We start from the raw sequence: 20,267 nt of genomic DNA on the forward strand, positions 1-20,267 counted from the left end.
ACTGTTGTGGCCGCTTGGGGAGTGAACCAGTGGATTGAAGATCTTTCATTCCATCTCTCCTTCTCTCTGTATATCTGCCTTTCCAATAAAAATAAATAGATCTTTAAAAAAATCACAGCACTGATTAATAAATTTATACAGAAAGTTTTCTAGGTGGAATTTAAATTTCACTTATTACTGATAGAGTTCATGTTGATTATAAATTATGAATTTTCTTAATGTGCACACACACACATATATGCACGTGTGCATGCCTACACACATACACAGACCTTACTAAAATATAAAAACAGAAATGATGCTGCCTGCAATGCCTGCATCCCATATGGGTGCTGATCTGATTCCTGGTTGTTCCATTTCCAATCCAACTTCCTACAAGAGCAACTGTGAAAGCAGTGGAGGATGACCAAGGCTTGGACTGCTGCACTCATGTGGAAGACCCAGAATAAGTTGCTGTATTCTCTCTTTCCCAGGCCTTTTCATTGTGGCCATTTGGGGAAGAGAACCAAAGATCTCTTTCTGTTTCTTCCTCTCTCTTTGTAATTCTGTCTTTCAAAGAAATAAATCTTAGAAAATAAAGTACAATATTAACTCTGCTTGAAATGTTTGATGGAGTCCTATAGGTTCTTTTTATATTTTATTCCTGTGATCAAATGTATACTCCATATGTCAGGCTTTGTGTTCTATGGCATTTTTATGTTACAGAAAGATAATCCTAAATAGCTTTACAGAGATCTCATTTTCAGAAATAGACAAAGTTAATGTAGTTAACAATGTGGATAGGGATTTTCTGATGTCTCCTAAAAGTATTCTCAAATCATCAAACTGAAAAAAATATTTGGCAAAAAAAAATTCTTAGTCTCGCTCATAGTTTCAAGAGCCCTTTCATCTCTCTCTCTTTGCTTTTCCTACTTTAACCTTTGGTACTCATTTCATTAACACAGCATAACATCAATTAGTAGAGCAATAAACTCTTATTCCCCTAAAGACAGAGTTCCATAAAAAGCAACTTAGGTGAATCAGAAACAAGAAATAGGCCTTCGACAATTTACCCTAAAGTCAGTACTTAGTTTTTACTGAGGTCCTATCATCAAAAGGGCTGTTTATTCTCATGGATATTTTACATTCATTTGTCACACTTCACCTTTACACCTAAACCCTTTCTTGTTAATGATCACTTGTGTTTTGTTTGCATTCATTTCAACCACAGACATCCCATGTCAGAAATTCAAATATGATTCTTGAGCACTTACAAATGTTAAGCCTTTCTTTATTGTTTTCTCTGCTCTGTGAAATCTAAATTCTCAAATGAGAAGCTACAGAATTGAAGAATTATCTGGACACAAAGAATGTGAAAAATACAGACCAACTAGAATAACTATGAAAACAAAAGTCATGCATTTATGCTATAAGAGAAACATGTTTATATTCTTTTGTAATATGTGTATTTTCAATATTATTTAATTGAAATATGTATCATTTGCAGAATTTGTGATAATATAAAGATATTAAACATATTGGTAAAATGTGTTTAATTGCATACATACTTTCCCACTTAAATTTCAAGATTGGTGATACTAAAGAAGCTTCTTTCAAAAGTAGTTATATACAAAAAATGATAGTGTTCATATTATTGGTGTCAAATTAAAGTAATCCACAAGAAAAAAGCTATTATAGAAAAAGGGTGAATGAGATGTTGTATTGTGTGTTTGTAAAGATGGATAGACAGATTATCATATATGAAGCACTGTGCTGAAATATGATTTATCCAATTTTCTAGTTTTATCCTTTTTTTTCTTTGCAATGCAGGTCGATCTGCATTTTATGAAAAAGATTCCTCCAGGTGCTGAAGCCTCAAACATCTTAGTGGGAGAACTGGAGTTTTTAGATAGAACTGTAGTGGCATTTGTCAGGTTGTCTCCAGCTGTCTTGCTTCAAGGATTGGCTGAAGTCCCTATTCCAACCAGGTAAAAAATATAAAAGTGTCTTTAGTATTAGTCTTAGCCATTGTTGGGGGGCGGGTGGCAATGAGATTAAATATCTTTTCCTGTTAGAGTTTTGACTGGTAACTAATATATAACACACCAAGCAGTCACCTCTTCTTATTTATGGAGGAAGATAATGCTATCCTTTTCCTCTCCCTCTTAATTTTTATGTTTTAATTTCAGCTTGTTTCTCATCTTGGTTTTCTTCAGTCTGCATAATTATATAAGCCCTTATTTGTATTTTTCCTAAATGCTATACTTTCTCAAAGATTACATTAAATTATGTGGTTAGGAAAGAAATTCTTTGTTAGGATATGGCCTTATTCGAACAGCTTAAATTTCCAAGATTTTGCTTACACATGAGTAGGCCTTCAAAATGCTAGTGCATTGAAGTGACCTCATTAGGGGTCCTCTTTTGATTCTAGGCATAGTGTGTCCCTCATACACAGAGTCTGAATAATTGCTATAGTGGCAGGATGGTTATGTGATGGAATCTGAGTTAAAGAACAAGTTTAATATGAAGATCTGAACTTGCTTCCAATGCAGCTATATATAAGAATTAACAACTCGGGGCTAACCTTCAACAAACTGAATTATGTTATCATTCTCTTTTACTTTATACATTTAAAACTGGCCATTGGTGAAAAAAAGTAAGAAATAAAAAGAAAAATAGACTAAATATTGATTTTTTGGGGCATATTTGGGTTCCTTTAACTTATTCAGGCATCTTGTTTTCTACCTTAGTACCACCTTCTATGTGAATCCTAGATACAAACAGCCTTCCACACTGATCCCATATACACTCTCAGACATTGCTATGAAGGGCCTCATTTGCCACTTGCTGAGGCCTTTTGCATGACATTAAGACTATCTCATGCTGCTGTCATGCTCTCTCCGCTTCCAAACACTGAATGCCTCAGTCAAGATAAAATGATAAATGTCCAGGTGCTATGGTCACTGGGCTTGTGCAGCAAGTTTCCTCTGTAGATTTTTTTGTCCTTAACTCAAAATACAGAAAGTGATTTCAATCCATGCTTTGATAATGGGATAAATGCATCCTGCAAACATGAAATATATCAGCCAAGAGAGGGCTTAGCCAGATGAATTCCTAATAAAATGAGGCCTCTTAGTCATAAAAACAGTCATTGTATTCCAGTAATTAGGAGGGTGTATAATGAACTTAGGGTAAACAATAAATTTTTTTGACAACAGTGGTTCCTGTGTTTCACAGTGAAGAACAGAAAATTGTCCAGGAGAAGAGAAAAAAATCATGGGATTGCATATCCTCACTTTGAGAACTGTCAGCTGTAGGTGACCTAATTTCTTACACACTGCAAAATGTGTGTAGAGAACAAAGAGAGAAAATTAGGGACACTGATAGAATGATTCTGTGAGTAGATGTTCAGAAAAAGTAGGCTATTTAGTTAATAAAGGAAAAAATTGAAGATTTGTTAGACAAATGGACTAACAGTAAACATAAGTTTTTAGACAAGGAAACATGCCATTCTTGCTTCCGAATTATCCCATCTTAGGATAACAAAAGAGCATACCATGAATATGTTGGTAAGACATATTATAAGTGTTATAAAACATACTTTCAGGGTTTTATAAATAACCCAGGGAATAGAAATCTAAAATTTAGCAAGATGTGCATATTATTTAAAAGCTTTACAATTGGTAAAACACCTGCTACTGCAGTACTCTATTATTGTTGTTATGTGTAGTGGATTTTTCTACATAGTACAAATTGACTGCATTCAGTAAAGAATGACACAAGAGACTAAAATTTGGTCATCCTGTGATTGTTTATCTGCTCTATGTAAAAATATATACAGACTTAAAGTTACAACCAAATGAAGGCTTGAGTTATGGTAGTTATAAAGAAATACTTAATAAGGCATTAATCTTCACATTTAACATAAACCATTTGGCAATGGTTTAACAATTAACACCACAGACTAGCACTGCAGAATGTAGGGCCTATCTCAATTTTCACTATTTCTCTGAAACATTGACCTTCTCAGAAATAGGGCAATTACCAGACCTTTAAAGTTAGAGCACATATTGATTTCTTTAAAAGAACAAATTGTAATGATGAATTTGTCAGACTTACAAGCTAATTTAGATTGAATATCATAGTAAGCTTCTATTTTTATTCCTCTAATATTGGAATTACAAGATTATTAACTGCTATTCCTCTAACTGATGTTTAATTGCTGATAATCTCATATATAATATAAATTTTACATATGCCCATGTTTTTGACCATAAATTCTTTCTTTCTCAATAGTGCTATGTTGTCTTTCTTTCCCCCCTTTAAATTATTCTCCATTTCGCATTTAGGAGAATTTTCTTCTTTTCAGCTCAGAAATATTTAATTAGATTTTATCCCATCCCCCCTTTTTAAGTCCCCCTTCCTCTAAAGATTTAAGATTTCTTAAAAATATCAATAACAATTTCATAGGCTATACATGTAACTAAATGGGAGAAACACTGGAGTAAAAATAAGCATGTATTTCCTTTGCTCAAGAATCTTAAGCATAAGAGTTAATACCTATAAAATGTTTAAAAATAATAATGAATTGTTAAAAATCAGGAAAATATTTCTAAGTCTTCATTTTAATTGATTTTAGACGTGTTATTGTGCTTTAAAATTATTCTTGGAATTCATTTTTTTGAAACATTTCCTTCTTTTCTACTTATACACAGATTTTTATTCATTCTGCTGGGACCCCTGGGAAAAGGCCAACAGTACCATGAGATTGGCAGATCAATTGCAACCCTAATGACAGATGAGGTATTTATTTAAGTTTATTGAGAACATTTTTCCCTACTAGGTACACCTGACTTTTGGAGATCCTGCTTTCTGCTTTGAATCAGATTTGTTATTGCTAACAGAAAGAATAGGTACCAAAGATCACATTAGCTTAAAATTAAGGAGTAAATGAACAGATGACATTTCATAAATGTCATCTAAATAACTTAATGATGTTATCTACTCAACATGGCTGAAAAGACTTTAAATTTCATTAAAGAGCCAATTAATATTGCATATTACTTTCCCTGTGCATGATACCTGAAAATTTGAACTTGTGGTTGGGATTCAATATTATAAGTTCTTATCTCTTGAAGTAGTTATGTTTGAGGATATAATATGTGTGAAATATTGATATGTACACAAAGAAAACTAACTCTGGATGTGTTTTTTAAAAAAATATTTCCAACACTAACTAGCTAACATAAGAATATATTAAATTTTCCTGTGGCTGCCAAAACACAAGGCCACAAACTGTGTGGCCACAGCTTCTCCAACATTTGTATAGGAGGATCCTTCTTAGTCTTTTATATTCCAGCAACTTGTTCTGCTGCTCTTCTTATAGCCTTCTAACCTGTGTTTCTTTCTGTCTTCTTATTTTCTGTATAGACATCTATCATTGGATTTTGGCACCCTCTAACCCAGGCTATTTTCACTTTGGGCTATTTATTTTTATTAACATCTGCAAAGACACTTATTTTGAATATGACCAAATTTTGAGGTTTCAGGCTGACATGTTTTTTGAGAGGACACTACTAAATTCACTACAATGAAAAACATTCTTTTTACTGAATCTGGGAAAAGATAGGAAAATGAATAAAGGGCTTCATGAGCACCACACACTTAATTTTGAATTCTTTTTTTTAAAGATTTACTTATTTTTATTGGAAAGTCAGAGTTGCAGAGTGAAGGAGAGACAGAGAGAAAGATCCTCCATTCACTGGTTCATTCCCCAAGTGGCTGCAGTGGCTGCAGCTGAGCCTATCTGAAGACAGGTGCCAGGAGCTCTTCCAGGTCTCCCATGTGGGTGCAGGGTCCCAAGGCTTTGGGCCATCCTCAACTGCTTTCCTAGGCCACAAGCAGGGAGTTGGAAGGGAAGTGGAGCAGCTGGTGTACAAACCAGCAGCACCCATATTGGAACCTGAGCATGCAAGGCAAGGACTTTAGCCACTAGACTACCAAGCTGGGACATTGATTTTGAATTCTATGAAGAGATTTTCATTGTAGCTTTGCTTCTAGTGCTCCCATATTAATACTGTGCATTTTCAAAGTAACACAAAATAAAGAATATCTCTATTTTTGTATTTTAAAAGTTAAATACTATTACTTTGTTTTTTAAAAAAGATTTCTTTATTTTTATTGCAAAGTCAGATATACAGAGAGGAGGTGAGACAGAAAGGAAGATCTTCCATCCAATGATTCACTCCCCAAGGGGCTGCAACGGATGGAGCTAAGCCAATCTGAAGCCAGGAGCCAGGAACTTCCTCCAAGTCTCCCACGCAGGTACAGGGTCCCAAGGCTTTGGGCTGTCCTCGACTGTTCTTGACTGCTTTCCCAGGCTACATGCAGGGAGCTGGATAGGAAGTGGAGCTGCTGGAATTAGAACCGGTGCCCATATGGGATCTCGGTGCTTTCAAGGCAAGGACTTCAGCCGCTAGGCCACCATGCCAGGCCCAAATACTATTACTCTTGAGAAGACTTAAAAATCTCTTCCCTTCTAAGACATTAGAATGTTACATAATCTGTAAGGTACATAAAAACATGAGAAAAACACATTATCTGATGTGATATGAATATGCTCTCAACTTATCATTCACCTCTCAATCTCCCTATCAGCAAGTTAGGAATCAATATGAGATCAGTGAGAAAATGTCAGCTCCATAGTTATGGTTGTTTGACTATTCAAGCATGCATAGCAACAGGGAAGTAAGAGCCTTACATCAATTTCCTTGACTTAGGAGGACCATGAAATTTGTGAATGAGTACCAGCCATCTAATGAAAACTTGAGCATGAATCCCTTAATCTTTAACATTTTGAACTTAGAGCAGTTTGCAATCATCGTGTGTAAGGGATGGAAATGCAGAAACCCAAGAGGAAGGCTGTGAGTACTTACTCTAAAAGAGCTGTTAGTATAATAGGACATGTTAATTTAATAGGACATTGATTTACGAAAATACTATACTTTTGAAGAGAAAAGGTTTGTTTTTATTATTTAAAGCCCAAGTAGAACAGCTGTTTTATCTAACTGTTTCAATGTCTATTGGATAATTATGCTTATTAACAATGAATTTTAATGTTATTACATGTAGCTTAATTTGGTAAGAAAAGTATTGCATTATCAAACTAAATTTCAATCAAGAAGTTGCTGCTTAATATTAATTTTGTGCCCTGATGTTGCCAAATGTTCAAATAAATAGCTGTTAGTCTAATCTCTATCATTTTCTGTTTGTATTGGAAACTCTTTGTAGGTAGTCTGTCTTTTCCTTTTTCATTTTCAGACTTAGCATATCAGTGTTCAGTTGTTCTAGAAAATAAATTAATGACTGTATATGTGAATTGTCATAATATTCTATGAATAGCCAACCCAATAACCCATTTTCTTCATATCTAAGTCTTATTAGAGTCATGATTATTATTATGAGAATTGGTACCAATCTAGTTATCACTTTATATTTTGAAAAATTAAGCTCCCAAGAGTGTCAGCTAATGTTAATATATTGATAATTACCATAATCTAATGTAAAATTTTAAAAATTAAGTGTATTTATGAACATGTTTTATTTATCCTTTTTCATTAGTTAAAAGACATACAGGTTGTACATATGTGCAAGATACTACGTGATGTCTCATCACATGTGTATGTTGTATAATTTTTAATGAAGATAGAAATATCTTCTAGAGAATCTACCATTTGCAGTGAAGATATCCAAAGTTATATTCTGTAATTTTTACAGAGCAATTGAGTCTATTAACATTGTTCATAGTCACCGTACTGTGCAACAGAACCACAGAACTTCTTGCTGTTTTCTAGATGTAAATTAGTAGATGTCAGTTAACCTTTCTGAAATAATGAAATTCAAAACACAATAAAAGGCATGGAGACTGAAAGTCAATCAATCAATTGATCAGTTGAGGAGCTAGTTCCTTGAAAAGATAAAATTGATATGCCTAAGCAAGACTAAGTAAAAAAAGGGGAAGAATTTCAAATTTGTAAAATCAGTTTTGAAAATGGAAACATTATGACTAATAACATGGAAATACAAAGATTGTTAGAGATCCATGAATCAATTTGAAAACACCAATAGTAAAACTATTGTATACTAACAGAAATAATGCTTTTCTGGAAGGGCAGTGAGGAAGCTAAAACAAACCAAGTAAGTTACTGAATAAGTTACTGAGAAGAATAACATTTTTTGTTCTAAATTTCTAAGTTAATAATTTTCACCCTTTGTGTATCTAAGGTAAATATTAACCTTTTCTGTTCAATCAGCAAATATGCCTAATGTGTAATAACCACTTATAAAAAACATGAACTATCCAAGTCTTCTTATCCTTAAAAAAATAGAATCATTTCTCAAAACTGTCTTGTACTGGTACAAAGATAGAAAAGAAGATTATTGGAATAGAAACTGCTGAAGAGAACTCACACATATACAGCCTGCTTTTCTTCAGTAAGAAAACTGAAAATAACCCAGGGAGAAAGTCTCTTCAACAAATGCTATTGGGATAATTGGATATTAGCCTGCAGAGCAAAAAACAAACAAACAAAAATTCTTAAGGAGAAATTAACTCTAAATGGATCAAGGACCCAAGACTGCACCCAGACTCCATCAAATTACTACAGGAAAACTTAGGAAATACCCTGTAAGGCACAGGTGTAGGCAAAAGCTTCTTAGAAAAAGAGACAAAAAACCACAAGTAATTAAAGCCAAAACAAACAAACGGAATACATAAAACTAAGAAGCTTCTGTACAACAAAGTAAACAGTCAACAAAGTGAACAGGCAGCCAATAGAATTGGAGAAAATCTTTGCACACTGCACAATAGGTAGGTAACTGACTCTTACAAGAGATGTAGGTATCCTAAGTGGTCTTTCTCTTTTTTGTTTTCCTTTCCTTTTCTTCCTTTTCTTTTTCCCAAGTTTTATTTCATTGAAAGGAAAAGTTACAATGAAAGACACAAAATACATACATCTTAGTTTGCTGGTTTACTCCGTAATGGCCACAGCAGCCAAGACTGGACAAAACTGAAACCAGAAACCAGGAACTTTATCTGAGTATCCAGTATAACTGACTGAGGCCCAAGTATTTGGGCCATCTTATGCTGTTGTCCCAGGTGGATTAGCAGAGTCAATATTGGTAGTAGAGTAGCTAAGAATTGAACTGGTACTAATGTGGGTTCTTAACCTGCTATACCATAAGGCTGTTTCTTTAAGTGGTTTCTTAACTACTGTGCCAAAATCAAACTCTAAAGGAATGTGATTTTATTAATTTTGTCACTGATTTATCCTTACCAATGTATCCTTACCACTGAAATGGTTTGGTACATAATTATTGAATGAATGTTGAGAGCTCTTATTTTGCAGGGAAACAGGCATTAGGTAACTAATTATACAATTATAATTAATTATGTTAAATGTTGAAAAATACAGTGAATAAGGACAAAGATGTTAAGAGACTATTAACAAAGTACTGGAACTTATCTGAGAGGGGAACAGGGAAGACTTCTCCAAGGTTAGACACACAAAGAAAAGGGAGAGGAGCAGTTTGAAGTAATTAAGTCCCTGGCGAAATTGGTGAAAACAATAGAAAACACCATTTATGGTTTTGAACATAAACACACAGAATAAAACAAATTGTAGCATCTGTCTTTGAGGCAGTTAAAATAATAAGAAAGGATTGTTCTGGATGTATTTGGACATTCATCACTTTAAAGTGATCAAAAGTTAAAATAGAGGGGCCAGCATTGTGGCACTGTGGGTTAAGCCACTAATTGCAACATGGGCATCCCATAGCTGATTGCCAATTTGAATCTCAGTTCATTTGTTAATATGTCTGGAAAGCTGTTGGGCCTCTTCTATCCATGTAGGAGACCCAGATAAAGTTTCTGTCTCATGGTTTCACCTACCACCAGTGCTGGGTTTAGGGGTATGTGGGGAATAAACAAGCAAATAGAATATTTTACTCTCTATGTCTCTTCCCTTTTCTATGTCACTTTGCCTTTCAAATAAAGAAATAAGCAAATAAAAATTTTTAAAGATTTATCTTACTTTTATTGGAATTGCAGATCAGATTTACAGAGAGAAAGAAAGACAGAGAGAAAGATCATCTATCTGCTGGTTCACTCCCCAGGTGGTTACAGCGGCCAGAGCTGAGCTGTTCCAAAGCCAGGAACCAGGATCTAGGAGCTTCTTCTGGGTCTCCCACATAGGTACAGGTTCCCAAGTCTTTGATCCATCCTCTGCTGCTGTCCCATGCCAGAAGTAGGGAGCTGAAAGGGAAGTGGAACAGCTCAGACATGAACTAGCATCCACTGGGAGCCTGGTGCAGGCAAGGTGAGGAGTTAGCCACTAAGCCTTTGAACTAGGCCCAGACATAAGCAAATAATTCCAAAAGGATAGAACATTTGAAAGTAGATTTTTTTTCCCTGAAAATTATAATACAGACTATATAAAATAGGCCAGCTTAGTGAATACTGCATGAGTTCCTCATTTCATCTTGTGTGAAACACAAAAAACATCATAAATATTTAAATTATTTTTAGTGTAGACTAGATTAATTCTTATTTATCCTGTTTTTGGTATTTCTACTCAGTATAAGTATTTCATTGGTCTGTATATCAAATAGAAGAAATTAGGTTATAACACAGGAATAACCAAAGAAATTCTTGAAGGCTTACCACAAAAGAGCTTATTTCTGTCATGTTGGATGTCCATCCACCTGACAGGCTGGCAGATGGGCTCTGCTCTTTGTAGTAACTCAAGCAACCAGACTGGTAAAAAGCTCTCTCTGGACCTATATTTTGTGTCACTAAGACAGACAAAAGGTAAATGTGATGAGTCACACACACTTGTATTCAAACTTCTGTTCAAAAGTGACAAATGAACACTGAACTAGAACACTGGTAACCCAATATCAAAGAAGGCTGGCTGGCAGGGCAGTGCAATCCTCTAATTATCTAGATGACCTGGGAGAATTGTGAGCAATCTGCCTAGCACATTTTGTGTGTGGGTGTGTATGTGCATGTGTGTGAGCACGTGTGAGTGTGTACAGGTGGAAAGTAAAAATCACACTTTGAATGGGAACATATTTTTCTGCCCTATATGTAATAAATGTGTGGAAAATCTACATAACACTATGCTAATATTATCTTTTTGAAATTCAGGAACAAAATTGAGCTTGTGACTAGTTTATGTATGCCACAGCATAATTATTACTTTTCTAATACATGATACAAGCTTGGATCTCTGTTTTAGAGAAAGGACTTGTGCACAAAGTCCTTATTCACACTGGTACCCTTTGCCCAGCTGGCATTATTAATTCTAGTTAACGAAGCCTCTTTTCATCCTACCTTTTATCTTCACTCCTTCTTCTTACTTCCAGAAATTTCAACATTCATTTTGGCATGTTTAGGAAAGTAGATATCTGTGTGAATACATGAAATCAACTCTATTATATTCCTATATTTTTATTAATATGAAGTGAACAGATTTCATGTGTTTCAAAGATAAATTCTAACATCACAATATTATTTCCTTCTCTCACTCTTCCTTCTTTTCTTTTTCTTTTGACTTTTGTGATAGCATCCTTTCAACACACTTTATAATCAAGATTAATACTCCACTAACTATAGTATTCAGCACTTGAAAAGGAGAGAAGATTATATCCAATGGCTATAAATAATTATCAGAAACATAAATGTCATTTTCATTCTTATTGTACGTTATATGATTGCTATCACAAATGGGATAAAAGATATGATATTTGTATTATGACTCTGCCTTATTTCACCAAGCTTAACAGCCTCCAGTTGCATCCATTTTGTTGCAGAAGAGATGATCTTACTTTGCTTTTTGCTGCACAAGCTTCTTTAGAGTCAGAGATGCCTATTAAATTGTTGTAATCACATCGAAATAACTAAAAGGAAAACATTAAGATTTTATCATTGTTTTTGACTCTAAATGGCTTTTCTTTTCCTTCTAAAGGTATTTCATGATGTTGCATACAAAGCTAAAGACCGTAATGATTTGGTATCAGGAATTGATGAATTTCTGGATCAGGTTACTGTTCTCCCTCCTGGAGAATGGGACCCAAGCATTAGAATAGAACCTCCCAAAAATGTTCCTTCCCAGGTATGTATATTTAAAAATGTAATTTTTAAAATACCCCAGTATGTAAATGCAAGTCCTAACATAGTAGGACTCATCAAAAAGATTCAAATGACTCTCTAAGAAAGAGAGTTATAATCTCTAAGAAAGAAGGAACATAAAGTTTTAAAATCTTTCTGAATACTACTACCACCCAACATACTTCATTGAGAAATTTGGCATTCTTATGATAAAACACTAAAATTAGCAGTTGCATATTTGCAGAAATAATTTAGATCTAACTTGAAAGACCTTACAGTGAAAGAAAACTGAAATTTTAGTAACAAAGAAGAAAAAACCCATTACTGTTTTTTTATGTTCTGGTCCATCACTTTGAAAAAGATAATTATTAGGAAAATTCAAAGGCATGGCTTATTCTTGTTATATAGATAATTAGCTATTACTGATAATCATGGTAAAAATGGGAAGAGCTTTTAAAAATTATAAGTCTTATATTTATATTAATTGTTGTGGATATACAGTTTGGTATAAAAATTGCATTTTTTTGTATGAAACTTAAATATGTATTGTATTTATCACACTTGTGGGATCTAATCCTGACTCTGCTGTCCCAGCTGAAATGACAGTTTACGTCACTGACCCAGCTCTGGACTAAGAAGTCTTCCTGGTTAGTCAGAGATGGGCAAATTAGCAGGCATACTATTCAATTAGAAGTACTAAAGAGGTTGTTTCAATGCCACTGTCAATTTAAAGAAAAGAAAATATATTTCATTTCTATATTTTCATCCTGAAATAATTCCATAATTGTTAAAGGATTTTTTCTCATCATTTTGTGTTCTATAACTAACAATATAGTTTCGGTTGGATTCCTACCTAGATTAAAGCACTTAAGCAGCAATTATAGGTATTGTAGATTTTCTAATTATACTTGCATATGTATCATTGTCATAATGATATTGCAGAAGGTAACAATGTTTCTTGAAATAATAAGAAACTTTTTAATTGATGTTATTTGGAAAAATTACTGAAAATATTAATGTATCGAGAGTGAGACTTTAAAACTTACTGTAACACAAATTTGTTCCTCAAGTGTTAAAAGTGAAGTCAACTATTTTTGAAAGCACTTTGGTTTTGAGGAATATTGTGTTCTGAGGCAAGTTGAAGGATGAAAGGTGTGCATTTTTCATTATTTTTATGAGATTTCCTAGAATCAGAATTCATTTTTTGATTCTTAGTATTGTGAAGTAGAAATAAAAAGTACATTGAATTTAAAACTCATGACATTTGAGTTCTTCCATTATGTATTTGAATAAGCTTGAAGAACTGCTTTAAATCTATTTATACTGGTGTTTTATATTAGCACTGTCCATGACAGCTTGCTGTAATGATGGAACTGTTCCATATCTATGCTATTCAATAATCAAGCTATTACTTAGAACTAGAAAGGTAGCTAATTTAAACAAAGAATAGCATTATTTAAACTAACAAGTTTATTCATTTATTCATTCATTTACTTACTTATTTTAAAGATTTATTTATTTTTATTGGAAATATAGATTTACACAGAGAAAGAGAGATAAAGAGGAAAATCTTCCATCTACTGGTTCACTCCCAGGTGGCCCCAACAGCCACTGCTGAGTTAATCTATCTGAAGCCAGGAGCTTTCTCCAGATCTTCCACATAGGTGTGGAGTCCAAGGCTTTGGGTTACCCTCTACTACTTTCCCAGGCTGCAAGCAGAGAGCTAAATGGGACATGGAATAGCCAGGACACAAACTGGTGCCCATATGGGACCTCAACGTGTACAAGGCAAGAATTTAGTCACTGAGCCATCACTCTTGGCCCTAAATTGACAAAATTTAATAGATACATTTGGTTAATAGCTATTAGATTGGACAGGACATTTCTCTACAATGAATTTCAGCTAGAGTTCTCATTATGTTTTTATAGCATTAAAATATTTAAAATATAATCAAATGAGAGATTATATGGAGCTATATTTTCTCTTAATATATGGAGTAAACAAAATTGACGTATATATTAAGTACCCTGACATCATATGCATTCAAGTCACATTTTTTCCTGTGGGATAATTTCCATGTGGAAATTACAGAATTTTAAAACTCAGATAAGAGAAGAATAGTAAGCTGTCTCTTTAAGGAATAGCCTTGAAATTTTTCACTAGAATTTGATGTCATTCATTATGCATTTCCATTTCTTTGCTTTTCTCTCATGTCATGCTCTTGTTTGTCCACACCACAACCCTGTGAGAATATCACTCTTTGGTCTGCACAAAAAATAACTATGCTGAATGGTTTCAGAGCTGATTGGTTTCAACGTAAATTTATGGCCACATACTCATGTGGGTCTCTTGGTATTGCAAGTTCATCTTACTGTATTTCTCAACTGCAGTCCTTTTTTTTTTTTAGATGATGATTTCACATTTGCAATTTTTTCCTCAAACCTTCAAGAGTCCTGTCTGATTTTATTTACATGTTGACTTGCTTGTTGCTTTCATGAGAAACTTGAGATAATCCAAAATAAACTTCCATAGATTTCCATTCCCCTGCCATAATAAGAATCTACATATTCTGCCTTCCACATAATTACTAAAGAACTATTTCAAACCAGTCTTCTACCTATGCTCTAGATCCCTTACTTTTCACTTCTATTCAAGCGTGTTACCAATTCTTCTTTATATCATTATTTTTTTCTGAATTATAAAATTTTTATTTGTAATGAACATCCTGCTAATTCACTGATACACACACACACACACACACACACACACACTTAAATAAGAACTCATCTGGCATGTATTTAGTGCAGCAGCAGTTAAAGCAATGCTAGGGAAGTCCACATCTCATTTTGGAGTGCTCAGATTTGGGTCCCGGTTCCCTATCTTTTTTTAGCTTCCTGCCAGTTTATGCCCTGTGTTGCAGCTGGTGAAAAATTGAGTACTTGAGTCCTTGCTAGCTAGATGAGAGACCCAAATTTAATTCCCAGTGCCCAGCTTTGTGCTCTCCCAGCCTCATCCTTATGGGCATTTGGGGAGTTAGCCAGCAGATAGAGAGCCCCCAACCTTGCATTTCAAATCCATTAATTTTTTTTAAATTGAAGTTCTCTCTTTATGGCATTTACTCTGCCAGCTTCTCATTCATTTTTCCTTTATTTCCTGTTACAACAAAATGCTACAGAATTCTCATTTTTTTTGTACAACTCACCAATACCTCTTTCCAACTTTTTCTTTTTTTGTTTTTTGAATTTTGAGTTGTGGTACAACTTTGTATAGGCTGGGATTCCACCCCCAAACTCCCACCCCCTGTCAAATTTTTCCATTTTGTTACAATAGTGTAGTCCTTCATAAGGAATCATACATATATCAGTCTCTTATTTAAGTGTACCCCGACATTGTTGGTACAGACAATGTCAGACAGTCCAGCATCCCATTGTCCAACTCTTTCTTAACATGTCTTTCAATAAGAATTGAAATACTAGAAATGTTCAGGAAGGTCACCAATGGCAACTACCAAATAACATAGCCAATTCTCAATCTGTCTTTTGGTTAACTTACTAAGGGGAAATATTTGAAAGAGCTGACAACTAGATATTCTTTGGCATACTTTAGTTGTTAGGCTCCCAAAATACCACATCCTCTTGGTTCTTCTATTTTACCAATCAGGTTTGCTAAGTTTCTTATGTTATTTGCCCTTTTTCTTTCTGATTTCATTAAGTGGAAATAATGGAAACCGTAGATCCTAGTCATCTTTTCTCCCCATCTATGCACAGTCTTATTATAAAGTCATCAAATTGTATAGCTTTAAATCTACTTCCAAATTTATTTTCCACCTTTAGCTTGAGCCCTCTAATCAACTGTCTATTTTGTGCCTTTACTTGTCTTATACACATCTAAAACACAACATGTTTAAAGTTTGGACCAAACTGTAGATCTTACTTTTGTACCACCTTTTTTTTTAAGGATATACAAGCAAATCTGGTTTTTCCCATGTGTACCTTCACCGCTTGGTTAACTGTTAACCCCTTGGTTCCTCCATGTTGGTCAGTTTGCAAACTTCTTTTCTCTCTTAGTTTCCATTTTACCAGGAAATCCTGTAAACTTTTGCTTTGACATTAAGAATTGCATCATTTCTCGCTATCACTGCCACCAACATCTTTCTCTAGTATTACAGAAACTAACTCATCTTGTTGTTTCTGCCCTTTGTTCCTATAATCTGCTATCACAAGTAGTCCAATTTAGATTACACCACTTCTCTCCTCAAAGCTCTGCAAAATTCTGCCCTTTTCAACTGAAAATGAAAACCAAGAATTTGCATTAGCCTAAGAAATCTACACAGCTGGGCTTCTCTGCACATTTGAGAAATTATCTCCCATCACATTCTTCCTCTGTCTCTTCTCTAAGCGGATCAGTCTTATTGCTCCCACCATTTTCCTGATTTATGACTGAATGCTGGCAGCACTTCCCTCCTTGTTAGCTCCATATTAATATCTGGCTTCCTTAAAGTGAAGGGAAGGCTGTCCCTTGCCTCCTCCAAGTTTTTGTCACACAGTTCTTTCTTAGACAGCCTACCTCCCCACCCCACACCTCATATCCCTTTTTAATTGATGCTAAATATTTCTTTAGATATAGCACTTACTCATTTTATAAGTATTTTAAATTAATTCAGTTATTTATTTAATTTTTCACTATCTACCTTCTCCATTGGGTTATAAGCTTAATAGATCTGATTTGTCTACTAGTCTTCCTAAGGAATTTGAAAATACTAAAATTACTTATGTTCTGGGATAATGTTTCCTCTATATTTTCAAATTGTTTATTGAGATTGCCCATACCTGATTCTCTTTTAAAATGTACTTTTTTTTTTGCTTTTTGAATAAGATCGAATAATATAATTTGTTGACTGAGATGTGTAAAAGCTGTAAAATCCATCCCTAGGTGATTAGGAAGAGATATAGAGGGCTACTTCTAAATCTCTCTCTAATGCATTCTATTTGCCCTGAAAAGCAGTTCCTTCATTAGTTAACAGAATCTTCTCCTTCATCTTTGAAGTTCAGCTTCATTGCATCTATCCATATACCTGAAGGAATTATTAAAATATCATAAAAGAAATTCTCATTTCAAAATCTAGAATTCTCATGTTTTATACTGTTACTTTCTATATAAACATCCCACTTTATATAAAATCTGTTTGTGAGTCCCTTTGTTTTTCACATTGATATTAATTGTACTTTGGCATGCCAATCAAAGATAGGTCTCAACTGTACCACTTTAATTTTTACTATTTATTTGAAGCAAGAGAGAGAGAATGAGAGGGAGAGAGAGACAAAAGAAGGTGAGAGAGTGCATTATAATCTTTTTATTCATTATCCAGATGGTCACAATAGAGAAAATTAGGCCAGGCCAAATCCAGCTACTGGACATTTCATCCAGGTATCCCAAGTGGGTGTAGGAATCCAAGTTTTTCGTTGCTTCTCAGGGTGCACATTAACAGAAAAAGGAACCAAACTTGAAAACTGGTTGTCTGATACGCTACTTTGACATCCCAAGTATTAACCTAAATTTTTATCCCTAAATTGTTTTTTATTAAACATACTTCAAGAGATCACGATAGGTAGGATTTTAGATAGAACTTACTTTTAAAAAAAATCTTACTGACAAAGGTAGATGGAATATACCCATGAGAAAAGAACACAGCGTGATTGGTTTTCATTTTGCCAGAATTCAACTAGAAGCTTTTTTTAAGCAAAAATCATTCCGTTTCTATGAGTTAGAAAATTATGTTAGAAATTTTTCTTTAGTAGCTATTACTGTTTATATCACAGAGGAATATAGACTTCAACAGTAATGATGATAGTTGATGTTTAATGAATTAAGTATGCCAATCACTTAACAGTGTCATAACTAACGCTCCCTCATCCCAAGCTACTCTTACTCTGGGTTCTTTTCTTTTTCCTCTGTCTTCTCCCATTACTTCATTTTTTTTCTAGAGTACCCAAACTTTACATCACATATTAAATCTGTTTGTTTCTCTCTACTAACAGAACACTTTTTTCGTTCTCATGTTTGTAACTATAGATTATTGTAGGTATTAGTCTATGACTGTGAATGACACGCATTAGGAACCCAATACATATGAGTTGAAAGAATGAATAAATGTTCATTACCTCATTTAATTCCCTCAGCCACACTGTAAGATAGGGACTGTTGTTACACCCTGTAAACAGAGGAGGAAACTAAAGCTTGAGGAGACCAAGAAACTCCCCAGAGGCCCACCAACAAGTAAGTAACAGAGTCTGGATTTTTAGCTCTCTGCACATTGCTTGAAAAACAAATGTTATTTACAGTTAATGCCTGAAATTAGAACAAGAGAAAACAAAAGAGAACTCATATACATATACAAAACTTCCTGCAGGAGAAGAGGAAAATTCCTGCTGTACCAAATGGAACAGCAGCTCATGGGGAAGCTGAGCCCCATGGAGGGCATAGTGGACCTGAACTTCAGCGAACAGGAAGGTGAGTGAAAATCTATTATAAATGGGACTTCAAGTGCTGATTGATGTGTGTATCATTTATGTCTGTCCAGGGAACTGCTATTTTGAGATGAGATTTGTTTTACACTTTTAATAGCTACCTTTTAGGAGTGAAAATGCCATTTAATTTAATTTATTTGAAATGTATCTGAAATTGCTAATGATTGTTATTACTTTTAAACCAGAACAGTGAATAAAACATTCAATTTTATTTTACCTAGCCTTTCATTTTGATGTGCAAAAATGCATTCACAGATTCTTAGAATGAATGCATAAACTGTCAATTGATTCTTCCAGAAGAGACCATTGAAAGCTTTAAGTGCAAGGTGGAAATAAAAATAAGTACGAAGAGCTCAGTATGTTAGAACCTATCTCATTCAGTACAAGTTGGGTGTATATATATATATCTTTTTCTTTTTTTGTGGCTATGATTTGAAAGAGCTATATGATTTATTTTTCTAATCACACATCTTTGAAGAGATGAAAGCTTCAATTTATTTCTTCAAATGGTTCTTTATGGTTTCTTGACAGCTTGTCTCTCTCCAAGCAATGTGTGAGCAGAAAATCAAGAAAGCCTTGGGCGGGTCTCTCTTCAGAGGATGTGTGTGTGCAGCCTCCGTTATAACTGACAGCAGTTACAAAGATTGCACAGTCCTGCTGCTCCCCTCCCAATGAGGCCACTTCCTGTACTGTGTGCACTGTGTACCCTAAGTGGGCTTCCCGGTTCCTAAAAGCCCTGTGCCTCCTTGTTCTTTCCCTTTATCCATTGCTTTATCTATGTCTTCCTCAGTCTTGATACAAAATTTGAGATGGTTCAAATGATATATTTTTCCTTTTCCCTTCACTGGAAGCCTTGTTTCTCATCCTGCTTGCTTTCATACCTTCAAGTGCTATCTTTTTTTTTTTTTTTACTTATTTTAATCTTTCTCAGGTGTAACTTTGCCTTGTATATTTGATTTTCTTTCCAAGTTCACTTTTCCTTACTGCTTCCTAAATCCTCCCAAGTAACCAGTATGTGATGTCTTTGCTTCTCCAGAGTTCTTCCACAGATTCTGTTGCTGACATGGCTGGGAGCATTCCTTACTCATCTGCTCTCCTAGAATTGTTGGTGTACATCAGGGCTAATCTTGCACTGTTTTCTGTAATGTACTCCCACTTCTGGATTTAGATTTCTACTGCTAAAAGCACACTTATTACACAATAATATAACACCTAATCAGACTAAAACCTGCTCTAATAAGTAATTATTTAGAAAGCCATGGTCTAATATAAAGGTATGTCAAAACTATAAATATTAATTACTAGTTATTATTACTAGTTATATTAATTAATAGTTAATAAACACTTTAAATTATGTTGGGGATTCAGTAGGATATATATCATAAATGCATGCACAAATAGTCTAGAAGAGTAAATCTTTTTCGAATTGTGACTATGACAAGTTAACAAATTATTCAGAAATGATCCTCAGAATTACAGCCATGCATATTTTATCAGCCACCTACAGTGCTCCTTGTGAATGCAGATTTGAGAGGTTTTATGGACACTTTTTTGAATTTTAAAGGCCCATACCTCTAGTCTTTTTTATTGG

General features: G+C 34.3%; 1 protein-coding gene across 5 annotated transcripts in view; it reads left to right on the forward strand.

Moving 5' to 3' along the window:
- Positions 1-20,267, forward strand: part of SLC4A10 (solute carrier family 4 member 10) — a 369,353-nt gene that overhangs the window by 288,359 nt on the left and 60,727 nt on the right. For all 5 annotated transcript variants that reach the window (XM_058664557.1, XM_058664558.1, XM_058664559.1 and 2 more), the window contains 4 exons: positions 1,810-1,967; positions 4,695-4,782; positions 12,006-12,152; positions 18,559-18,659. In XM_058664557.1, the coding sequence (XP_058520540.1) occupies positions 1,810-1,967; positions 4,695-4,782; positions 12,006-12,152; positions 18,559-18,659 (494 nt within the window). The remainder of the gene's footprint in view (positions 1-1,809; positions 1,968-4,694; positions 4,783-12,005; positions 12,153-18,558; positions 18,660-20,267) is intronic.

This window comes from Ochotona princeps, chromosome 5 (assembly GCF_030435755.1).
Source record: "Ochotona princeps isolate mOchPri1 chromosome 5, mOchPri1.hap1, whole genome shotgun sequence".
In the NCBI taxonomy this organism is placed as follows: Eukaryota; Metazoa; Chordata; class Mammalia; order Lagomorpha; family Ochotonidae; genus Ochotona; species Ochotona princeps.